The sequence below is a fragment of the Schistocerca piceifrons genome, chromosome 5, assembly GCF_021461385.2.
Source record: "Schistocerca piceifrons isolate TAMUIC-IGC-003096 chromosome 5, iqSchPice1.1, whole genome shotgun sequence".
Lineage (NCBI taxonomy): Eukaryota > Metazoa > Arthropoda > Insecta > Orthoptera > Acrididae > Schistocerca > Schistocerca piceifrons.
Genome location: NC_060142.1, coordinates 520,354,710 through 520,377,979, shown reverse-complemented (window position 1 = coordinate 520,377,979; position 23,270 = coordinate 520,354,710). Strand labels below are relative to the sequence as shown.

The window sequence follows — 23,270 nt, the reverse complement described above, 5'->3', positions numbered from 1 at the left end:
CAACAGTTCAATCTCAAAGATCCCATACTCACTGCAATCATGACTGAAAATATTGTTGGATTTCTATGGAGTCCCACAGTCGACAATGTGTGCTGAGTGGTGTGCTCCATAACACTTGTGCGTGCCCCAGCATTGTCATCAGGCATGCCATAGATGTCCTTTATCATCCTTTACACAGCAGGCCAGCCTCCAAGCTCTACATTCTGTGATGAGGCACATGACCTCGAAGTCTCCAGGTAGCATTCAGTCTCACAGTGTTATGTTTAATTAGAGAGGGAAACGAAGAGAGAGAATTCATGAATAGGCTCGCTTGTTAGCAAGGCAGTTAAAAACAATAATATAAATATTGAAGGAATTTTTGACAGAATATCAATACATGGTTTGAAGATAAACTGCCCTCAGTTTGTTTGCAGAGATCAGGATATACAATTCTGAGTTCCAGATTACCAGAAACTAATGGCATATACATGACCAAAATCCAGTTCTGGAATCCCCACTTCCAGAATTGGCATTCTAGTGGTCACCTTGGCCAACTGGTCAGTTCGTTCATTTCCCGAAATCCCAACACGACTGGATGTAGAAACCAAAATAAATGGCCTTCCAGCTTGATGGAGATCAAAAATAAGAACCTGGATAGCCATAACCAGTGGTTGAAGAGAGTGGCACTGATCTATAGCCTAAGGCTCCTAAGGGAGTCACTACAGATTAGGATACTCTTGCCACTGCAAGAACAAACATGGCTAGGGGCTAATTTAATGGCCAGCAATTCAACAGTGAAGACATTGGAGTCATTTGGCAGAGAGTTGAGTTCACTGCACTGTGCATGTGTGTATGAAAAAGCCTGTTTGTCCATCAACTGTTGAGCCAAAGATGGATATGTCTCAAGGACAGCCAAGAACATGTGATGTAAAAGCATGGGTCAATGGAATCTTTTAGACCAAAGGAGACTTTGAAACAAATCGGAGGTCGGGGCACAGGCCATGGAGGCAGATGTGATGTCTCCCTGACCAGAGGCAACAGTAGAGAGAGTTGCAGTTCTGAACAGAGACACTGGAGGCGTGCAGCAATTGTAAACCCAGTTCTGGGTCGCTGTTATGGAAGGTGAAGCTCCCTTCCAGTGAAAACGGCACAGTCGGTGGGATGTTCAGGAAAGCTACGAGCACCATAGCGTAATTCAGCAGCTGTTGTTGGCGCCCAATAAGTAATGGAGGGACTCCAGCCTCAACTAGTAAGCTGTTCACAGGACTAGTATGGAAGGCTCCTGTCGCAAGTCGGACCCCACAATGATGAATGGGGTTAAGTATCTGCACTACTGAGGGTGATGCTGAACCATATGTAAGACTCATATTCAAGATGGGACAAAATCAGGGCTTTGTAGAGCCACAAAACGGTAGAGCACTATGCACCCCTGTTAGTGTCACTGAGGCACCAAAGTGTATTGAAGTGTAGCCAGCACTTTCACTTTAAGTTGACAAAGGTGTGGCAGCCACATCAGCCAGGAATTGAAGACCAGTCCCAAAATGCGGTGCATCTCAATTACAAGAGGTAACTGATCGTCTAGGTAAACCCTGGCTGTGGGTGGGCAATATGATGATGACAGAAGTGCATGACATGATTCTTGGTGGCTGAAAACCGAAAGCCATGGATGAGAGCCCATCACTACGCTTTTCATATGGCACCCTGTAGGCGATGCTCAGCAACACCCATACTAGAGGAGCAATAATAAAAGTAAAAATCTTAAGCATACAAGGAGAGACCCCACAGCTACCGCTAGACCACTGACGGCCACTATAAAGAGGGGACACTCAGTACAGAACCCTGCAAGTTGTCTTGAACATGGGGAACCTGAGTGAAGCACCCACTTGAACCCGGAAGATAGACTGCGACAGGAAGTTCTTGACAAAAATCTGGAGTGGATCCCGGAGACCCCACTCGTGTCATAGTAAGGACATGGTGACACCATGTAATGTCATAAGCCTTCGGTAGGCTGAAAAACACAGTGATGTGGTGCTGACGAGGCCATCCGGATGGTGGCCTCCCGGCGAACCAAATTATCAGCAGTGGAGTAGCCTTTGTGAAAACCAACCTGAGATGCAACCAAAAGGCCTCAAGACTCAAGGAGCCAACACAGTCCATCTCTAGAGGTTCTTACTTGGTTTCGTTACCAGAACTATCACACTTTCTTGCCACTGAGATGGAAACTCATCCTCATTCCAGATCCAATAAAAAGAGGGTAAGAATGAGATGCTGACAATGCACAGAGAGATGTTTCAGCATTTGGTTGGAGATTTGGTCTGGTCGTGGGGACATATCAGGGTGATGGGCTAGAGCACTGTAGACTTCCCATTCACTGACTGGAGCATTATATGGCTCCAGGTGGCAGGTAGTAAGAGATAAGCACATTTGCCCCACCTACTATTTTATGAGCCGGAAGACATGATGGTAATTCTCAGACACAGATGTGTGAGTACAAAGCTCAGCTGAATGTTCGGCAAAAGAGACTAGATCACTATAAATGGCACCATCCAAGGAAATACTTGGCATACCTGCAGGAGACTGGAAGCCACAGAGGCACTCAATCTTTGTCCATACCTGTGATGGATAGGTACATGATCCAATGGTGAAAATGTAACGTTTCCAGAATTCTTGCTTTCGTCATTTTATGGGGCAGTAGAAACTGGCACAGATAGGTTTAAAGGTAATGAGGTGCTCCAGTAAAGGTTGCCTCTTATGGTGTTGCAGAGCCCTAAACAATCTCTAATGGCCACAATGATCTCTGGGGCGATCCCAAGGAAGAGGGAATGGTTCGTTCGGCTGCCAAATGAATGGCTGCTGTTGTATGCTGAACAGCCGCATCGATACTACCTTTCAATGGGGAGCTAAGGATGAAAATAGAAGTGAACCCATCCCAGTCAGCATTACAGAGAAACCATCTGTGTAGGCATCCAGGGGAGCAATGCTGAGGGAGGGACAGGAAGATTGGGAAGTGGTCATTACCACACAGGTCATCGTGGATCCTCTAGTGGATTGATTGTAGTAGAACTGGGCTGCAAAAGGAGAGATCAATGGCTGAATAAGTTCTGTGTGCCACACTGAAGTGTGTGAGTGCACTTGAATTCAAGAGGCAAAGATCGAGCTGTGCCAGCAAAATTTCGATACCTTAACCACAGCCAGTGATAACTGTTCCACCCCACACAAGGTTATAGATGCTGAAGTCACCCAATACTAGGAAAGATGAGTGGAGCTCAGAGACTAATGCAGACAGTACGTCTTGGGACATGATATCATCAGGAAGGAATTAAATATTACAGATGGCAGTATCCTGATGTGCCCTTACCCAAACAGCCACAGCCTCCAAAGGTGTACCAAGAGACACAAGGTCATTGTATATGGAGGAGAGCACATACATACAAACTCCATTCAACACCTTCTCATAGTCGGTATGCTTCTTAAAATAACCTTGGTAGTCAAAAAGGGCAAGGGTCCAAGTTACTGGAAACCACATTTCCTGGATTGAAATATAGAATGCAAGCTAAGTATTTACAAGTAGCCATAGCTCAGCCAGATGGTGAAAAACTCCATTACAATCCCACAGGAAAATCAGATTGTCTGAATACTGTGGGAGTCATGAAGCGACGAAGGTGGGAGGAGGGAGGGGCAGGAGGTTATGACCCAGGGTCATAGGCTGCCACCGATTGAGACATCGGGGAGCCACTGACACAGGTTCCACAGCACACTGCCTGGGGAGATCTGGTGAATCAGAGGCCACCGGGATCTCCACCTTGGGCACAGGAGTAATACATCCAGAGTCTGGTGGCGTGGGGCCCACTGGAGTTTCCTTCGTCTTAAAGGACTTCTTTTTGTCCTCCTCCTCCTCAGAAGATGATGACTGGGAAGATGTCCCTGAACTGGTTTCAGGGACAGAGGAAGAACAACAAGCCCAATAGGCAGCAGCCTACAGTCCCTTCAGCCACCGGCTGCCATCTGGCCTTGGACCAGCAGGAACCATGGATGGAGGAGTCCCAAGGAACCTGTTCCTAGTTAGAGAAGCTGGAGCAGGAGGAGATGGCAGATGGGGAGCCTATGCTCACAAAGAGAGTGGTGGAAGCACCAGAAGGGGCCCTGACTGCCGGGAAGAGGGGGGGGGGGGGTTAGGGTGGCTCTGAGGTCCGACTGTCAGAGGTGTAACAGAGGAAGGCATTGTCGACAGAAGAGGTGATGATTTTGTAGCTGTAGCGTAAGATTGTGTTACTTGTTATTTGTATGGGATTAAGATACTCATACTTTTTTCTGGCTTCTTTATATCTGAGCTTGTCCAAGGGTCTTATACTCCTGGATTTTCTTGTCAAGCTTAAAAATGGAGCAATCTGCTGAGCAGAGAGTATGTAGCTTGCCACAGTTTACACAAGGGGGGGAGGGGGGCACAAGGAATGTTCGTGTGCAGCAGACATCCAAAATCCCTGCATACAGTTGTGCCTGGTGCTACAGAAAGACAAATGTCCGAACTTAATACACCAAAAGCATCTCATAGGAGGAGGAACACTGGGTTTCACGTCACACCCATACACCGCCATCATGACCATCATGCAGGTATTTGAAAAACCCCACCTCCCCCCACAATGGGATGGCTACCATGCTGGGTTTTGGGCACACTCTGACAACAGGAAGTAAGGATGCCAGGGTGGAGGGGCACAGAGGCAAAGTATAGACCACAGTGGGCAACCTTCCCTGCATGAAACGTACTTTTGTAATATGGAAAAGATGCCACATCATACCCAATAATGAGACCATACAAACATTAATGGAAGGTGAAGTTAGTGCTGAGAGTGAAACTAGAAATCAAGACCAAAATTGTGAATCAAGTTCAGGCAGGGACTTCATCAAAAAGACCACCTGACAGAAAGTCAGAAGAGGTAACAGATAGTCAAGTTATAGGTTTGTGGCACAGAAAGAGGAAGTAGTGCTGCAAAGGCCGAGGCCCCGTAGTAGCCAAGCATGTATTCAATCAGTGGTGAGCCCCTATAGGGGAAGGGGGATAATAAAGATACAGAAAAAATATCATTTAGAATATGTGCACCGTAAATCATAAAAAACCATGTTGCCTTACTGATATGTTGCCCATTGTTCTTCAAATATTACCTATCCCATCCCTATATATTTGGGAGATTATTATCTTTCGTATACCAAACAGGTATTATTTGACAGAAACCATTTTGTTGACAAACACGATACAAGAAACAAATAAAACTTAATGCTTTCCACCTGCTGCTTCAAACAGTAAGCCCCGGCATCTCAATGCATGGGAATGATAATTTACAATAAATTAAAAGGGAACAAGTTAATGCAGATGAATTTAGTGAAGGAATCAGCCATTCGTAGACCAGAATGAAGTGCTGCTCCCTCACATGAATGAGAGTTGAAGAGGTCGTAATGCCTGGAATTGTAGGGCGGACTGTTAAAAAAACATCCCAGAATATAACAGTCCTTTATTTGTGTTAGGTACAGAGGTGGGCTCACAGAAAGTGGGAAGGTACTCACTCCCCCCCCCCCCCCCCCAGTGATAAAAGTGGGCGTCATACGTGTGGCAAGCTGTTGTCAGCGACGGCTTGACAGTGTGACAATGCACGCTATGCATGACAAGTGCTGACATCTGTGAGGCTGCAGAAGGTAGACTACGGACACGCACACCAGTGATGTGTGACAGGTGGAGCCCCAGGCTGCTCTTGCCTCGTGGACACTGCAGACAACATGGCGAAGAATGGTGTTTAAACTGTAGTACCCAGCACATCAAGTCTTGTAGGTCCAAATTGAGGAGGAAATCCCCAAGGTCATGGAATGTGTCAATACATGAAAATACAACATAAAAGTAATAACAGATAAAAATAAAATATTTAAAAATCCAACAAAAATTAAGCCATAAGTTTAAGTAAATGCAATCAACAATATAACATAAGAATCAGCTTAATTTTTCAAGGGACTCCACAACAGAACAGAAGGAGTGACTCATGAGGAAACTCTTCAGTTTCAATTTGAAAGTGTGTGGATTACTGCTACAATTTTTGAATTCTTGTGGTAGCTTATTGAAAATGGATGCAGCAGTATACTGCACACCTTCTTGCACAAGAGTTAAGGAAATCCGATCAAAATACAAATTGAATTTTTGCCGAGTATTAAATCAGTGAAAGCTGCTTATTCTTGGGAATAAGCTGATACTGTTCACAAGTAATGTCAGTGAACAATATATAAATTGAGAGGCCAATGTCTAAATAACCAGGCTAGTGAACAGGGGTTGACAAGAGGTTCACGAACTTACACCACTTAATACCTGAACCACTGCTTCTGAGCCAAAAATATCCTTTTTGAATGGGAAGAGTTACCTCAAAATATAATACCATACGACATAAGTGAATAAAAATAAGCAAAGTAGACTAATTTTTGTGTCAAACGGTCGCTTACTTCAGATACCGTTCCAATAATAAAAATGGCAGCATTAAAAGTCTTTGAACAAGATCCAACGTGGGCTTTCCACAACAGTTTACTATCTATCTGAACAGCTAGAAATTGGTCGCCAGGAGAAAGAAGTCACCCAGAAGGTGACCCGGTGGTACAAGGACACCAAGCAGTCTGCATAAGAACTTCACCTTGGATAAACACCTGAAACTACTTGAGTCAAATTCCAGGGAATGTGGCTGGCTGCTGCATACAGTACTGCAGTGGTCTTCGTCTCAAAGTTAACAGATGGTTTAGACTGTGGCATACGGCATCACGTACCATCTGCCTGCTGTCGTGTACAAAAAACATTGGCAGTCACCTGAGGACATCTGAGAGCAAGCACCTGATTTCGGGGAATACATATGTGAGCTGGGTGGCCAGTATTTTTCTGACGGCAGCACTTCTACCACAGAACTCAAAACAGACTGGAACAGCAGGGCTTTGCTAATGGGCGGCAATGACTTCATTTGCTCTGGTTTCCTCGTTTGGTCAGCTAATCAAGAGCCCCCCTGGAACTTAAGATTTCTCAGCTTCAGCTTTCAGAGACGCTGGTTCATGTCTTCTGTGTTGTCAGCATCCTGAATGAGTACTCTTCACTCTGAATGCAACTTCTTGCGAAAACAGTGTCTGGACTTCAGGGTGATAATTGTTTCCTTCTTTCTGCTGATTGACACAGGACATTTCATCATCCCTGTGGAGTTGAGGCACCACAACATGTGTTCACAGAAATATCGTTTTTGTGTCATATTATTATTTATTAGCATAAATTTTTTACGTATCTCTTGAACGCAAACCATGTGGACTGCAAATCTATCTCATGAGGTGAATAAACCACAATTAACAATTTGTTTCTTCAGCTTCTTTTCCTTTCTTCCAGTTTTATACACACTTTTGTTTTGGACACATTTATTTTCCTTACATCTCTTCTATCATTCCTGAACACTCTCCAACATCTTCATCCATCATAATACAAGAGGCAGGCAAACGAAAATGAGAAAGACGGTAAAGAGGTAAGTAGATTATTTACTATATCAAAGGTAACTGCTGTAACTATTAATGCGAGGTAAAACTGTCAATACCTTCACAGAAAAATGTTTGTGATTGTCTACAGAAGTCCGATTGTACCCAGACATGCACCTCTTCATCTGAAGCAAATTGATGGCCGTAAATGTCTTTCTTCAGGGCTTCAGAATTACAGAAATCGCAGAGGGAGAGATCAGGCTTTTATGGAGGATGTGTAAGGGTTTCCCAGTGAAACTTCTGCAGTGTAGCTGAAACAACCTTTGCAACATGTGGGGCAGCCACATCCTTATGCTTCCTCCATACAGGCAACTGATTTTCTACAGATGAAGATGCCTAGATACAATCATGGTTCTGTAGGCAACTGCAAACATTTTTTGAAGAAGGCATTGTGTGTCTCGTCTCAGTGAGGTAAATGTATTAACAGTTATGGTGGTTACTTTTGAAATAATAAACAGTTTATTTACTTTTTCCATCTGTCCCAATTTCACCTGTGTGCTCCTTATATCATCTTCAGTTTGAACCTATCTAATCCACACAAGCCAGTGGTATTACCTATGTTGTTATATCACATTACACCAACCCACTACTTAGCCTGGTCTCCACATGCCAAAGAACACCTGTATCAGCAGTCTTCTATCTCCTTAAATGAAATGTATACCACAAAGAGAGGGTGTTGTCTATGCATTGTCCACATGTTCATAAGCAAGATTTAAGGTTCTTTTACCATCTGAGAATATATTTCCTGCTTCAAACACAAATTATGAAGTACTTTAACGTGCTTCAACTTGTCCAAAAATTTACTTGCATAATTAAAAACATTCATCCATCCATTCATTCAGTGTCAAATCACATCAATAAGTAGAAGTAGGCAAATCTAATGCATCTGTATTTGGTTGTTTGTTACTGGGTGCGACATTTGTTGCCACTGAGAGTAGTAATTGAAATTGGGACCAATTATTTGAAAGCATCTCCATTTTAGACAGAGCTATTTTTTGGAGCTCAGTTTCATTTGGATCACTATTTTTGTCTGTTCCTAGTTTAGTAATGTTTCAAATTACTTTTTCCTTATTCTTGGAGTGCTTTATTTTCGACTGAAGTGTCAGTGCTTTGCTTTTTTAATAAGAGACTGGTGCTTTTACAATACAGTTGGTAATGGAGTTTCATCTCTTTGACTACAGCTTGTCCTATGAATTATGTAGAGATCTGCCTTCCCAGCAAAAATACTTCACACAAAGGAGTTTCCTATGCCTTATACTAGCTTCCTTTTAATTTTACACTTGCTTTGTTTAGGCAAAAACAATAATGAAAGTGCCATATAATATGTTTAAGAAAGAGTTCATTTTCCATCCTCCTCGGCATTCTACCACTTGCTTTTCTCTAAACACCATTATCAAGCCACATTCATGATTCTATCATAACATATTATTATTCCGTGATTTGCATATCTAACTGGTAGGCATATTTTATTGCTGAAATTTGACCATATTGTCAGATAAACCATTGACTATTGTTTTTACATCTAAATCATTGAAGACTGGTAGGTCTAAAAAGAAACTGTTGATGGTTGTTGTACTATATCCAATTCTCACAGAGAATTTTACAACAGCAAATAGTCCAAGGCTGGACATCTACATTTCTAGATGCCTTCTATCTGCAATATTTTACAGAAAACCAACACTGCAGTCTCCACAAACAGCCATTCCCCATTTAAGTTTGAGTAACCTTATTAAAATTAGCTCTATCCATTTTATGAAGCTTAAGTATTTAATAGTGCATCCTGCAGTAAAATGTGAATGCGAAACCCTTACTATTTCTATTAAATAACAAATAGGAATTACTTACAGCACCAGATGATGCAGTTATTTGTTGTGGTTCTGTTTTTCCACTAAAACTTCCCAGGAGAGTTGACTGGAAGGAATCACCATCATATACAAATATATAATCGTATGAACATTCTGTACCCATTGTCTTAAAGTTCAATGTAATGAACTGATGACTGCTATTTGCTGCAACAATAAAGAAGTGAAATATTAATCCTATAGAATTCATAAAAGAAAAAAGTCTTTTTATTTAAATTCTTATCAATTACACAGAATAAGGAAAGTAGAATTTTGTTACCTTCAAATGTACCAACCAAAAGGCATTTAGAAGATTATTAGAATACTCCAGTGATGAATTTCTCAGTAGAACCAACTGATTTGTGTGTGTGTGTGTGTGTGTGTGTGTGTGTGTGTGTGTGTGTGTGTGTGTAAAATTAAACTTCTCCACAATTTCAGTGAAGTAATGTGTTCACTGTGAATAATAATGTGTGTGTGCATGCATGCATGTGGGTATATAAGTACAAACTAATTTCTGAACCATTTCAGTGTAGTAATGTGTTCATTGTAAATAAGTATTGTAGTAGTTCTATTATATGTTTATTACCTTCTAAATTAAAAAAAAAACATTTTTTTTTTATTTTAAATTCAGTGCATTAATGCGATCTTAGTAAATGAGTGTTTATAAAATGATTCTTTCATATAGTGTTCATTAAAAAAAATGATGATCATTCCACTTGGGACCTGTGGAAGGTACATTAGCTTATTTGTTTCAGTTGTAAATATTTGTTATGTATTATTGTTTTTCTGACATGTTCTACATCCTGGAGGACCTCCTCACTAAGGATCAATTGGAATGAAAATAAATCTAATCTAACCATTAAAATACATCAGATCACTTAGACAGCCTGTATTCTACACTCCTTCCTAGTAACTTTTTACTGAAATGAGACCCCAGTTGCCTGAGACTGCAGTCATGTGTGAGTGAATTGTGTTTGCATGAGTGCGCGTGCGTGTGTGTGTGTGTGTGTGTGTGTGTGTGTGTGTGTGTGTGTGTGTGTGTGTCGTCTAATTTTGACGAACGCCTTACTGGCCAATATATATATATTGTGTGTGTATGTGTGGATGGATACGTGCGTGTGTGCGAGTGTATACCTGTCCTTTTTTCCCCCTAAGATAAGTCTTTCCGCTCCCGGGATTGGAATGACTCCTTACCCTCTCCCTTAAAACCCACTTCCTTTCGTCTTCCCCCCTCCTTCCCTCTTTCCTGATGAGGCAACAGTTTGTTGCGAAAGCTTGAATTTTGTGTGTATGTTTGTGTTTGTTTGTGTGTCTATCGACCTGCCAGCGCTTTCGTTCGGTAAGTCACCTCATCTTTGTTTTTATATTTAATTTTTCCCACGTGGAATGTTTCCTTCTATATATGACAGTCTTTTTGTTGTGCGTATCTGCAGCTCAGCATCTATGCTATATGGTAAGTAGCAACTTTCCTTTTCACAATATTGTTACATTCCATCCTGGATTTTCCATTGTTTGATTATTCCTGATTGTAAGTCATATGTGTACCAACTTTAACTAAACTGCTGCATGTGTTAAAAAGTTATGCTTGCGTTACCACTTTCTTACTCCCAGACCCACAAATAGACATGTGCTAGAGATGTCTACTCCCTATAATAATCGTCTCCTGGAACCATGTCATATGTTTACACCAAGTTTCTCAGTGGCTAAGAGGATGTCAGTCTATCCATTCAAATGTTTAAGCTCCAGTAGGTCCTACAGCTTCTTCTGTCACTATTCACTTCTTTCCCCTCTCGCAATGATTTGTCAATGTGAAAATGCTAATTTGAAATCACATCAAGCTGTACCTGGTTGGATAAGTTAGTTCATAGTTGGAGGAGCACATGGAAATACTGTAGGGCATTGGCTCGCAAAGTGTGGCAGAATTCAAAACATTCACTTTTGAAAAAAAAATGTTTACATCTTAACAGCAAAAAAATCGGGTACGGAAAAGTATTAAAATTTCTACTGAGAGAAAAATTTTTTTACAGAACTTCTGCTAAATACACACAGCTGCTCAATAATGTTCTGACTTTCTAAAACCAACCAAAAATTTCTAAAAAAGGTTACAAAAAATCTATAAGTAACAGTCAAGCAGACAAAAATTATGCAGAATGATGACCTAACAATAAACTCATCAAAGAAAATTAGGGCCAAGCAGAAAATTATCAAAAAAGAATGTTGGTACACATACACTATATAATCAAAGTATCTAGACATCATATGTAAAACAGAATTGACCACTAGATGTCACGAGAGGGAGCCAATGTGTTGTCAGTAAAAAAGTAGTGACAGCAAAATGGTCAATCAGGAGACCTCAATGACTTTGAACGTGGACTAATAACTGGATCTCACCGGAGTAACAAATCCATCAAGGACATTTCAGCTAATTTGAATTTGCCCACGTCAATTGCTGATGATGTACCTGTGAATTATGAAGGAATAACCACAGCTAAATCAAGAAGAGGCATACCTCATGTACAGATGGACAGGGACCTTGAGCAATGGGGAGGGTGGTTGTAAAAAAATAGTGGTAAGAAACACTCACAAGTTTCAAAGCTAGTACAAAGTGGATAGGGCATTAAAACGAACAGGGCAAAATGATCTAGAAACTCCTTATATGTCACATATTTCAGTAATCAGTGCTACATGACACTTAAGTGGACTGGACAGTGGATAATTGGAAAAAAGTGATTTGGAGTGATTAATCATGCTATACCCTGTTGACTGGAACACTCTCTTTCAGATTCTGAAGGTGGCAGGGATAAAATACAGGGAGTGAAAGGCTATTTACAATTTGTACAGAAAGCAGATGGCAGTCATAAGAGATGAGGGGCACGAAAGGGGAGCAGTGGCTGAGAAGGGAGTGAGACAGGGTTGTAGCCTATCTCAGATGTTATTCAATCTGTATATTGTGCAAACAGTAAAGGAAACAAAAAAAGAATTTGAGGTGGAACTATAATCCATGGAGAAGAAATAAAAAATTTTAGGTTTGCCAACAACATTGTACTTCTGTGAGATACAGCAAAAGACCTGGAAGAGCAGCTGAACAGAATGGACAGTGTCTTGAAAGGAGGATATAAGATGAACAGCAACAAAAGCAGGTTGAGGATAATGGAATGTAGTCGAATTAAATCAGGTGATGGTGAGGGTATTGGATTACGAAACAAGACACTTAAAGTAATAAATGAGTTCTGTTATTCGAGAAGCAAAATAACTAATGATGGCCGAAGTAGATAGGATATAAATTGTAAACTATGGTAAGTTGGTTGGTTGGTTTGGGGGATTAAAGGGACCAGACTGCTACGGTCATCGGTCACTATGGTAGGGAAAGCATTTCCGATGAAGAGAAATTTGTTAACGTCGACTATAGATTTAAGTGTCAGGAAGTCTTTTCTGAAAGTATTTGTATGGAGAGCAGCCTTGTATGGAAGTGAAACATGGACGATAAACAGTTTAGACAAGAAGGAATAGAAGCTTTCAAAATGTTGTGCTACAGAAGAATGCTGAAGATCAGATGGGTAGATCACGTAACTAATGAAGAGGCACTGAATAGAATTGGGGAGAAGAGGAATTTGTGGCACAACTCAACTAGAAGAAGGAATAAGTTGGTAGGACGTGTTCTGAAGCATCAAGGGATCACCAATTTAATACTGGAGGGAAGCATGGGGAGTAAAAATAAGCATAACTTTGAAGCTCCTGGAGCAATTTCAGCCAAACAATGGGCGCAAGTGACAGTCTATGACGTACCACTGGACAATTACGTAATACATAATAGAAATCAAGAGGCACACATTCAACATATTTATTGACAATGAGCCTCTGTGTCGCTGCTGTACTAGATGGATCTAATGGTGGTAGCAAAGCCAAAACTGATCATGTTTTTTACATAACTGATATATGAACAATACAAAGATGTCTATAATTTAATCTGTTACAAAGGTCACAAGTCCCACTCGCAGGTTCAAGTCGCCTAATTTCACAAATTACCTTATAATTCGTACTGGATTTATGTTTTTAAAAACGTGTAAAACACACACACACACACAAATGCAACTCTCACACAACTGCGGACTCAGGCAACTGAAACTATAGTTGTTTCAGTTGCCCGAGACTGCAGTCTTGTACGTCAGGTGTGTGTGTGTGTGTGTGTGTGTGTGTGTATTGTTGACTAAGGCCAATGGCCGAAAGCATTAATTGTCAGAGTCTTTTTGTTGTGCCTGTCTGCAACTCAGCATCCCTGCTATACAGTGAGTAGCAACTTTCCTTCTCATAATATTGTCAACAATTTTCCTCTCTAACTGTGATAAATGACTGAGCAGTACTGGGCAGTCACCTAGTGTGTGTATGAAGCAAACTCTAGTGAAATTACCAGTAAATTAAAATCATTAAGCAATAAAACCTCAAGTGGCATTGATGAAGTATAGGACTTAAAAACATGCAAGCAAATAACAGTAATATCATTATCAAGGCTTCTCAGACTCTTTACTATACAATGAACAATTCTATCTGCCATGTAGCTAACATGATTTTTTAATCCTTGAATCCACATAAAAAGATAATTTATGGTGGGAGTGTTTCATGAACTACATTTTTAAATTTATTGTTTTGGATAGGTCGATTTGCTGTTTCTTGCTTTATGTTAGATAGGAGCTTGTTGAATAACTTTCCACCAAGCACAAAGCTACACTCTAACAAGGAGTTTACCTCCTTGTAAAGGTGTAGTTTTGAACTTGGGGTGAAAGGTCTTCAACAAGCTCCCTTCTAACATGAGAATCATTTTTGCGTCTCGTATTGTAATTGTGCAAAACAAGAATTCAGTTAAAAGTGAATTTCATTATCAGCAGAGAGAGAGAGAGAGAGAGAGAGAGAGAGAGAGACAGAGAGAGAGAGAGAGAGAGAAGGAAGATTACAGTTTAATGCCCCTTTGATGAAGAGCTCATCAGTCTGAGCAGATTTGGATTTGGGGAAGAAAATGGAAACAAATTGTCCGTATACTTTCCAAAAGAACCGTTCTGGAATCTGCTTTAATAAATTTTGGTAACCCATGGAAAACCTATTTCTAGGTGACCAGATGTGGATTTGATCTGCTCCCTTCCCAAATGCAAGTATATTGTAAGAATTCCAAAATTCTTAAAGAGCACCCTGCTAAATGAGCAATTATCTTATTATTATTGTTATTATTATTATTATTATTATGCTCGCTTTTGCTGAATAAGTACTTCATTAATAGATGCATTGCCCCAATAGATAATGCTATAGAATAATCAAGAGTGAAATTATGTTAAGTAAGCCAACAACACCCCCCCCCCCCTCCCCCTTTAAGGTAAATACTCTGAGATACCTCTAAGTGAAAAACACACCTAACTGAGGTTTTTGGCTAGTTTACTTGAATGTTGATTCCATTTTGGACAAACTGTACCCCCAAAAATTTTACACAAAGCATTTCATATAGTGTGTGCTATTAATATGTAATCCTGTTGCCAGCAAGTCAGTTTTGCATGTTTGAAATTGTACAATATTAGTCTCCATAAAATTATGGAGTTACATTCACTGCTGAATCAGCTGGACTGTTCCACTACCATTTTACTGGTATCTATCTGGTGAAGTTCAGTATGGGGCCATGATTCATAAAAGCATTTATAAAGGTTAAGAAAAGGGACAAAACCCATACCAAACTTTGTCGGACACCTCACATTATGTTCTGGCATTCTAAGCTTCATTTCATTGCTTTGAGACGTATCAGTAAATGCGAAATTCTGCTTCTCGTATTAAAGTAATACATCACCCATTTAAGGATGACACCGTTAATGACATTAAATTTTAGTTTGCTTAGTAGAATAGGTGATCCAGACAATCAAAGGCTATGTGAATATCATGTAATGTTCTAACAAAGTAATTTTTCTGGTTTAGCTCTGAGAGGTCTTAATATGCAAAGTCTTTTAGAACTCTTCCTACAAGATACACTGCAAAATATTGAAGATAGTAATACTGACATATAAGCAAATGTGTTACAAGAAAAATATAGCCGAACCAGGTAACAAAATAAAGACAGTTTGGGATACAGTGAAGGAGGACACTGGCAGAACTAAAGATGATGAGGTGCTCATAGCACTGAGATTAATTTTACATTGGTTTATTTATTTTTTATTTACGCATCAAGTTCCGTAGGACCAAATTAAAGAGCAAATATCCAAGGTCATGGAACTTGTCAGTACATGAAATTAGAACATAAAAGTAATAACAGATAAAAGTAAAATGTTTATGAACCTGAACAAAGTCAATCCATAAGTTTAAGTAAACACAATCAACAATACAACAAGAATCAGCTTACTTTTTCAAGGAACAGATGGAGTGACCCATTATGAAACTCTTCAGTTTTGATTTGAAAGCACGGGGATTACTGCTAAGATTTTTCAATTCGAGTGGTAACTTAATGAAAGTGGATGCAGCAGTATACTGCACATCTTTCTGCACAAGAGTTAAGGAAGTCCGATCCAAATGCAGGTCCGATTTCTGCCGAGTATTAACTGAGTGAAAGCTGCTTATTCTTGGGAATAAGCTAATATTCTTAACAAGAAATGACAGTAAGAAATATATATATTGAGAGGGCAATGTCAAAATCCTCAGACTCTTGAACAGGAGTTGATAAGAGGTTCGTGGAATTACACCACTTATTGCCAGAAGTGCCCTTTTCTGAGCCAAAAATATCCTTTTAGAATGGGAAGAGTTACCACAGAATATAAAACCATATGACATGAGCGAATGAAAATAAGCAAAGTAGACTAATTTTCGTGTCGAACGATCACTCATTTCAGATACCGTTTGAACAGTAAAAATGACAGCATTAAGTCTCTGAACACGATCCTGAATGTGGGCTTTCCATGACAGTTTACTATCTATCTGAACACCTAGAAATTGAACTGTTCAGTTTCACTAATCGTATGCCCATTCTGTGATATTAAAACATCAGGTTTTGTTGAATTGTGTGTTAGGAACTGTAAAAACTGAGTCTTACTGTGATGTAGGGTTAGTTTATTTTCTACAAGCCATGAACTTAGGTCATGAACTGCACAATTTGAAACCAAGCCAATGTTGCACACAACATCCTTTACTATTAAGCTAGTGTCATCAGCAAACAGAAATATTTTATAGTTACCCTTAATAGTAGAGGGCATACTATTTATATAAATAAGCAACAGGAGTGGCCCCAACACTGATCCCTGGGGCACTGTTGTAAAAAATTTTAACAGGCATTTCATAACTGTCACTGAAAAGATGACATTGTCATGTTCAGTAGATGTTGCCATAAATATCTCAGGCTAGCCATTATAAATAACTTCAGTAGTATGGATATGACCCTCACTATACAAGCAGAAATAATGTCCAGCATAAAACGTTTAAAATTGAAAATTCTAGTAATAATGACAGAATTTCGACAAAATTAATTAAAGAGTGTTGTTCTGAGTTTAGCAGCATATTTAGTTACTTGTGTAAACAAGCCATTTATCACAGGAAATTGTCTTGATTGGCTGATATAATTATGTTGAATTTAAGCCTCTGTATAAGAAAAGAGATGAGGAAATATCATCAAACTTCCGTACAATTTCACTTTTGCTACCATTCTAGGAAATTTCAAATAATATAGAGTCATAGTTACAGTTTGGATTTCTAAAGGGTTCCAATACTAAGAAGACTATTTACATGTACGTACGTTCTGTGATCTATTAAACGATTACGACTGCGTAAATCACAATATTCTTTTGATCTATTAAAAGCTTATGATTGTGTAAATCGCAATATCCTTTTAAGCAAATTATAATATTGTGATGGTACAGAAAATGGTGCAAAATCATTTAAATCATATCTCTGTGACAGGAAACAAAGGGGTTCAATACAAAAGAGTCCAAGTTTTAGGCTATCAGGCATCATCTGCCAGGGAATTAATTACATATTCTGTTCCACAAGGTTCAAGCTTAGGGCCCTAACTTTCTCTGGTATATGTCATCGACGTCACCAGTAACACTATGAAGTTTGTTTTGTTTGCGGATGATACAAACATTGCAATAGGGCCTAAATAAAAAATCTAGAAGTTTTAGAAATATCAGTTAAATATTTTCATGGACATTAACAAAAGGTTCCTAGCCAATCCTTCAGCCTAAATCTTCACGAGGGGAGGGAGGGGGAGACTGGGGACTGTATTTTGATCAGAATTCCCCCCCCCCCCCCCCCCCAACCAATATCTGCCGAAAATATGACGACAAGCATACAGAAGAGGCTGATAGATGTTACTTCTTGGGATTACAGCTCAACAATAAATTCAATTGGGAGGAGTAGACCACAGAACTGCTGAAACATCTACATAAATCTTTATTTGCAATGTGAATGTTGTCGGTTATAGGTGATAAAAAAATAAAAAAGCAAGCACATTTAGCATACTTTCACTCTCTAATTTCAAACAGGATAATTTTTTACAGGATGACTGATGAAGCCAAATTAGTGTTTTCCAAGTCCAAAAGCATGTAATACCAATTATTTGTGGTGTGAACTCAAGAACGTCCTGCAGAGACCTGTTCAAGGGACTGGGGATACTGACTACTGCTTCTCAACATATTTTTCTATAATGAAATTTGTCATAAATAATATGTCTGTTATTCAAACCAACAGCTCAGTTCATGGAACCAATATCACAAACACAAATAATCATCGTAAAGATTTAAGGTCACTTACTTTGGTCCATAACGGTGTCCACTATTCAGGAACACATTTTCAATAATTTGCCAGCAGCCATTAAAAATTTAACTGCAAATAAAGTCTAGTTTAACAGGAGCCTGAAGGGTTTATTGGTTCTCAACTCCTCCTATTCAATTGATGAATTTCTTAGTAAAACAGAGTAATGTGTGTGCATTATTAATATCAAACAATGTTAGTATTACATCAAAAACAATCAGTTATTGATAAAATTATTTAATTGTATATCTAAAAACAAAGATGATGTGACTTACCAAACGAAAGCGCTGGCAGGTTGATAGACACACAAACAAACACAAACATACACACAAAATTCAAGCTTTCGCAACCAACGGTTGCTTCGTCAGGAAAGAGGGAAGGAGAGGGAAAGACAAATGGATGTGGGTTTTAAGGGAGAGGGTAAGGAGTCATTCCAATCCTGGGAGCGGAAAAACTTACCTTAGGGGGAAAAATGGACAGGTATACACTCGCGCACACACACACGTATCCATCCACACATACACAGACACAAGCAGACATTTGTCTGCTTGTGTCTGTGTCTGTGTATGTGCAGATGGATATGTGTGTGTGTGCGATTGTATGCGTGTGTATATACAAATGTCTGCTTGTGTCTGTGTATGTGCGGATGGATATGTGAGTGTGTGTGCGCAAGTGTATACCTGTCCTTTTTTCCCCCTAAGGTAAGTCTTTCCGCTCCCGGGATTGGAATGACTCCTTACCCTCTCCCTTAAAACCCACATCCTTTCGTCTTTCCCTCTCCTTCCCTCTTTCCTGATGAAGCAACCGTTGGTTGCGAAAGCTTGAATTTTGTGTATATGTTTGTGTTTGTTTGTGTGTGTGTCTATCAACCTGCCAGCGCTTTCGTTTGGTAAGTCACACCATCTTTGTTTTTAGATATATTTTTCCCACGTGGAATGTTTCCCTCTATTATATTCAAATTATTTAATTGGATAGATAAAAAATCTACTCTCCAAGCGGCAGCAGAACACACACATAGAAGACTGTTGTGATTGACAAGCTTTCGGAGCCAGTGGCTCCTTCTCCAGGCAGATGGGTTAAAGGGGAAGGAAGAAGGGTGAAGAAAATGGACTGGAGAGGTCTAGGAAAAGGGGCAGATTTGGCGAAGTCACCCAGAACCGCTGGTCAGAGGAGACTTGCCATACGGGGTGAGAAGGAAACCCTGATTGTTGGGGACTGAATCAGATGACCTTTAAGCTCTCGGATTTTCAAATCTCATCCAATGCAGTCCCCAACAATCAGTCTTTCCTTCTCATCCCATACGTTAAGTCTCCCCTGATCTGTGGTTCTTGGTGACTTTTCCAAAATCTACCCCTTTTCCTAGACCTCTCCAGAGCTTTTCCTTTGCCCTTCTTCCTTCCTCTTTAACCTTTCTGCCTGAAGAAGGAGCCACTGGCTCTGAAAGCTTGCCAATCACAACAGTCTTATGTGTGTGTTCTGCCACTGCTTGGTGAGTAGATTTTTTATCTATCCAATTAAATAATGTTAGTATTACATAATATCTGCCTTCTGCACATCTTCAGTGCTGTACTTTGATCAATATAAGTAGTGTGTTGTAATTAAAATAAAGTCGTATGGTATGAATGGCTGGGAGACTCTGAAGGGCAGGTTCAGTCATCTAATTGGAAAGGTTTTCCTTATTGTTAGCACACAGGTACCTTTCCTTCGGAAAGTATGGAACCTGCGTATGTAGGTGTATCTGTGAGGTGTAGGTGACTGTAATATGTTCTGCCCATCCGAAGGATAGATCAACATCAACAGTGTCACATGCCCTCACTTCATGAGACATTGTGGCATTTAAACATGGATATGGGCGCAAAGTCTGGTGATCAGAAACTTTATGCCACCAATTCTCCTCCCACTGCCTGTCAAATACTGGCAATTGAAATTTCTTCCACCACCAGGATTCGAATTGGCTTACCTCCGGGTCGAGTGCCACTCCACAGGCATGTGTCAGTGACCTTGGCCATAGTGACAGCTGTGTTGCAACTGACTTTGCTCTTTGATAAATTGTAGCTACAATAGCCTACAAAACATCTCAGTGCATTGTACACTTACATGTTCTGTGATGAGTTCGTTGTTACCTTTGAATATGTTTCAGATTTTTTGACTTGTTCTGCATCCACTTGGGAAATGTGGAAGGTGCATTACCTTACCTTTCTTTTTCTTTGTAATTTTGTACTGTATACAAGGGTTTCCCAGAAAGAAATGTACCACTTTTTTTTTCTTCAACCGCTATTTATTGAACATAATGAGAATTACACAAACGAAAGAATGGTGTTTTCCCTACACGCCCTCCACATAATGTCTATCGCTTTCCATGGCCTTCCTCCAGTGCGAAACAAGGACGGGTATGCCCTATTGGTACCAGCATCCAAGAGTGTGGATAATTGCATCCACACTTCCTTTGCTGATTGAGAGATGCAGCACCAACTGCCAAGTTGTAATGTGTTTGTCCTCACGAATAACAACATCAGCTCACTGCAACATGTTAGGTGTGACAGCAGTGGATGGTCTTCCTGACCGCTGCAAATCATGGAGCTCCACTCAACTGCCTTCTGATGACCTCAGCCTCCGTGCCCAAGGAATAACTGTACTTCTGTCAACAGCAGATATTCCAAAGAGTTTGCACAAGTATTTGTGAATATTCCTCACAGTTTCTCTCTCTGCAGTGAGAAATTCAATGGCGGCACATTGCTTGTAACATACATCACATACAGACACCATATTGAATCTGTCCTGCAGCTACGTCACCTGTCAGAAGTGACAAAAACTTGGCGCAATCACTCAGGAGACTTCAAATAATAAATACGTATCATTTTGCATTCATAGCATTGTTTTCAGCTGAGAAAAAAAAATAGTGCATTACTTTCTGGGCAACCCTCATATTTTTGTTCTATGGCATGTTCTACATTCTTGAGAGTCTTCTCATTATGGAACATTAAACCACAAAATGGGGTCAGTTAGTATTTTTTGCAACCTAAGGCATTTGACTGCATGAATTCTGCTAGATAAAATGAGGTTTTAGGGGATTGATGGTATAACTAACCAATTGATGTCAGAATGTAAAAAGTTGTACTTAGTAATTTGCCAATATGGACTGGCAACATTATTCTGACTGGGAAGAAATCACATATTGGGTTCCCAAGGCTCAATTTCAAGTCCAGTATGTTCCACATGCATGTAAACGATCTTTCGTCTAATATAAAACAAGCAGAAGTAGTTCTTTTTGTAGATGATGCTAGTATTGTAATTAATCCAAAAAAAACATACAGCAACAGAAAAAAATGGTGAATAAAGTTCTTAAAACTGGTTTTCTGTGAATAGTCTCGCCACCAATTTAATAAAGACACAACCTATTCACATCTGCACATATAGTTGTACTATACCAATGATACACTTATCAGCCAGAACATTATGACCACTACCAAACAGCCAGTATGTCTGCTTTTGACATGGATAACAGTGGTAATGCATCATATCACGGAAGCAAGGAGGCCTGCTGGAGGGATTTGGCACCACACCTGCACACACAAGTCACCTAATTCCCACAAATTCCAGGGAGGGGAGCGATGAACTCTTACGCCACGTTCAGTCACATCCCAGATATCTCCGTTCACGTCCACATCTGGCTAGCTGGGATCCAGCACATCAATTGGAACTCACCACTGTGTTCCTCAAACCACTCCATTACACTTCTGGCCTTGTGACAAGGCCCATTATCTTGTTGAAAATACCACTGCAGTTGGGAAACATGATCATCCTGAAGGGGTGCATGTGATTGGCAACCAGTGTATGACACTCCTTGGCCATCACCGTAACTTGCACAAGCTCCACTGGACCCTTGGATGCCCACACGAATGTTCCCCCAAGCATAATGGAGCCACCACCAGCTTGTCTCCGTCCTGCAGTATAAGTATCAAGGAGCTGTTCCCCTGGAAGATGCCGGATTCGCGCCCTACCATCAGACCATGCAATGTTCTGCCACTACACCGATGTCCAGTGCTGATGGTCACATGCCTATTTCAGTCATAGTTGCTGATGTCATGTGTTAACATTGGGACATGCATGGGTCGTCAGCTGTGGCTGCCCATCGTTAGAAGTGTTCAGTGCACTGTGTGTTCAGACACACTTGCACTCTACCCATCATTAAAGTCTGACGTTAGCTCTGCCACAGTTCACCACTTGTCCTGTTTTACCAGCCTGCCCAGCCTATGACATCCAACATTTGTAATGAGGAGTGGCCACCCAAACCCAAAACATCTGGATGTGGCTTCACCTTGGTTCTGCCATACATCAAAGACACTCATCACAGCACTCCTTGAACACACGACAAGTTGTGCAGTTTCTGAAATGCTCATGGCAAGCCTCCAGGCCAACACCATCTGCCCTCATTCAAACTCAGATAGACCACACACCTTCCACATTCTACGTATGGACAGCACACTGACTGGTACTACAGGCACCATGCATGTGTGTCTGACTAGCAGTCATTCCTCGCCAGGAGACACTGCTATCACCTGGACGGGTTTATATTGATAGCAGCTTGGTGGTCATAATGTTTTGGCTGATTAGTGTAAGTGTAATACATTGTGAGGAAACAATAAATATGGTGGCAACTTCCTAATTCTTAGGTCCCTAAATGGATTAGAAATTAAACTGGAAAAAAAAATCACACACACACACACACACTCTCTCTCTCTCTCTCTCTCTCTCTCTCTCTCTCTCTCTCTCTCTCTCTCTCTCTCTCTTTAGAACTAGTAGAACAACTTAGTTCAGCGGCATTTGCAAATCTTGGAGAGAGACAAATCAGTAAGTTGACATATTTTGCATATTTTCATTTGTTAAAGTCATATGGATAATGTTTTGGAGTAACTCATTTCTAAACCCCTTGCTACCATACACGCTAAATGGAAGGTATTTGTACAGAAGGACTTAGAAATAACGTCCCATGTATAGCTTCAGGATGATGCAGTTCATTCCCCACTTATTTCATCATATGCTGGTCTTTACAAAGTGATAGAAAGGGGGAGCCACACCTTCACAACTGATAAAGACAAGACACAAGATATGGTTTCCACTGAGAAGCTCCAACCAGCATACATGGAAGAG

The 23,270-nt window shown here is 40.4% G+C and overlaps 1 protein-coding gene across 1 annotated transcript in view; it reads right to left on the bottom strand.

Moving 5' to 3' along the window:
• Positions 1–23,270, bottom strand: part of LOC124799322 (multiple epidermal growth factor-like domains protein 8) — a 380,153-nt gene that overhangs the window by 331,552 nt on the left and 25,331 nt on the right. Inside the window, exon 2 of the mRNA XM_047262911.1 lies at positions 9,358–9,521. Coding sequence (XP_047118867.1) covers positions 9,358–9,521 — 164 coding nt within the window. The remainder of the gene's footprint in view (positions 1–9,357; positions 9,522–23,270) is intronic.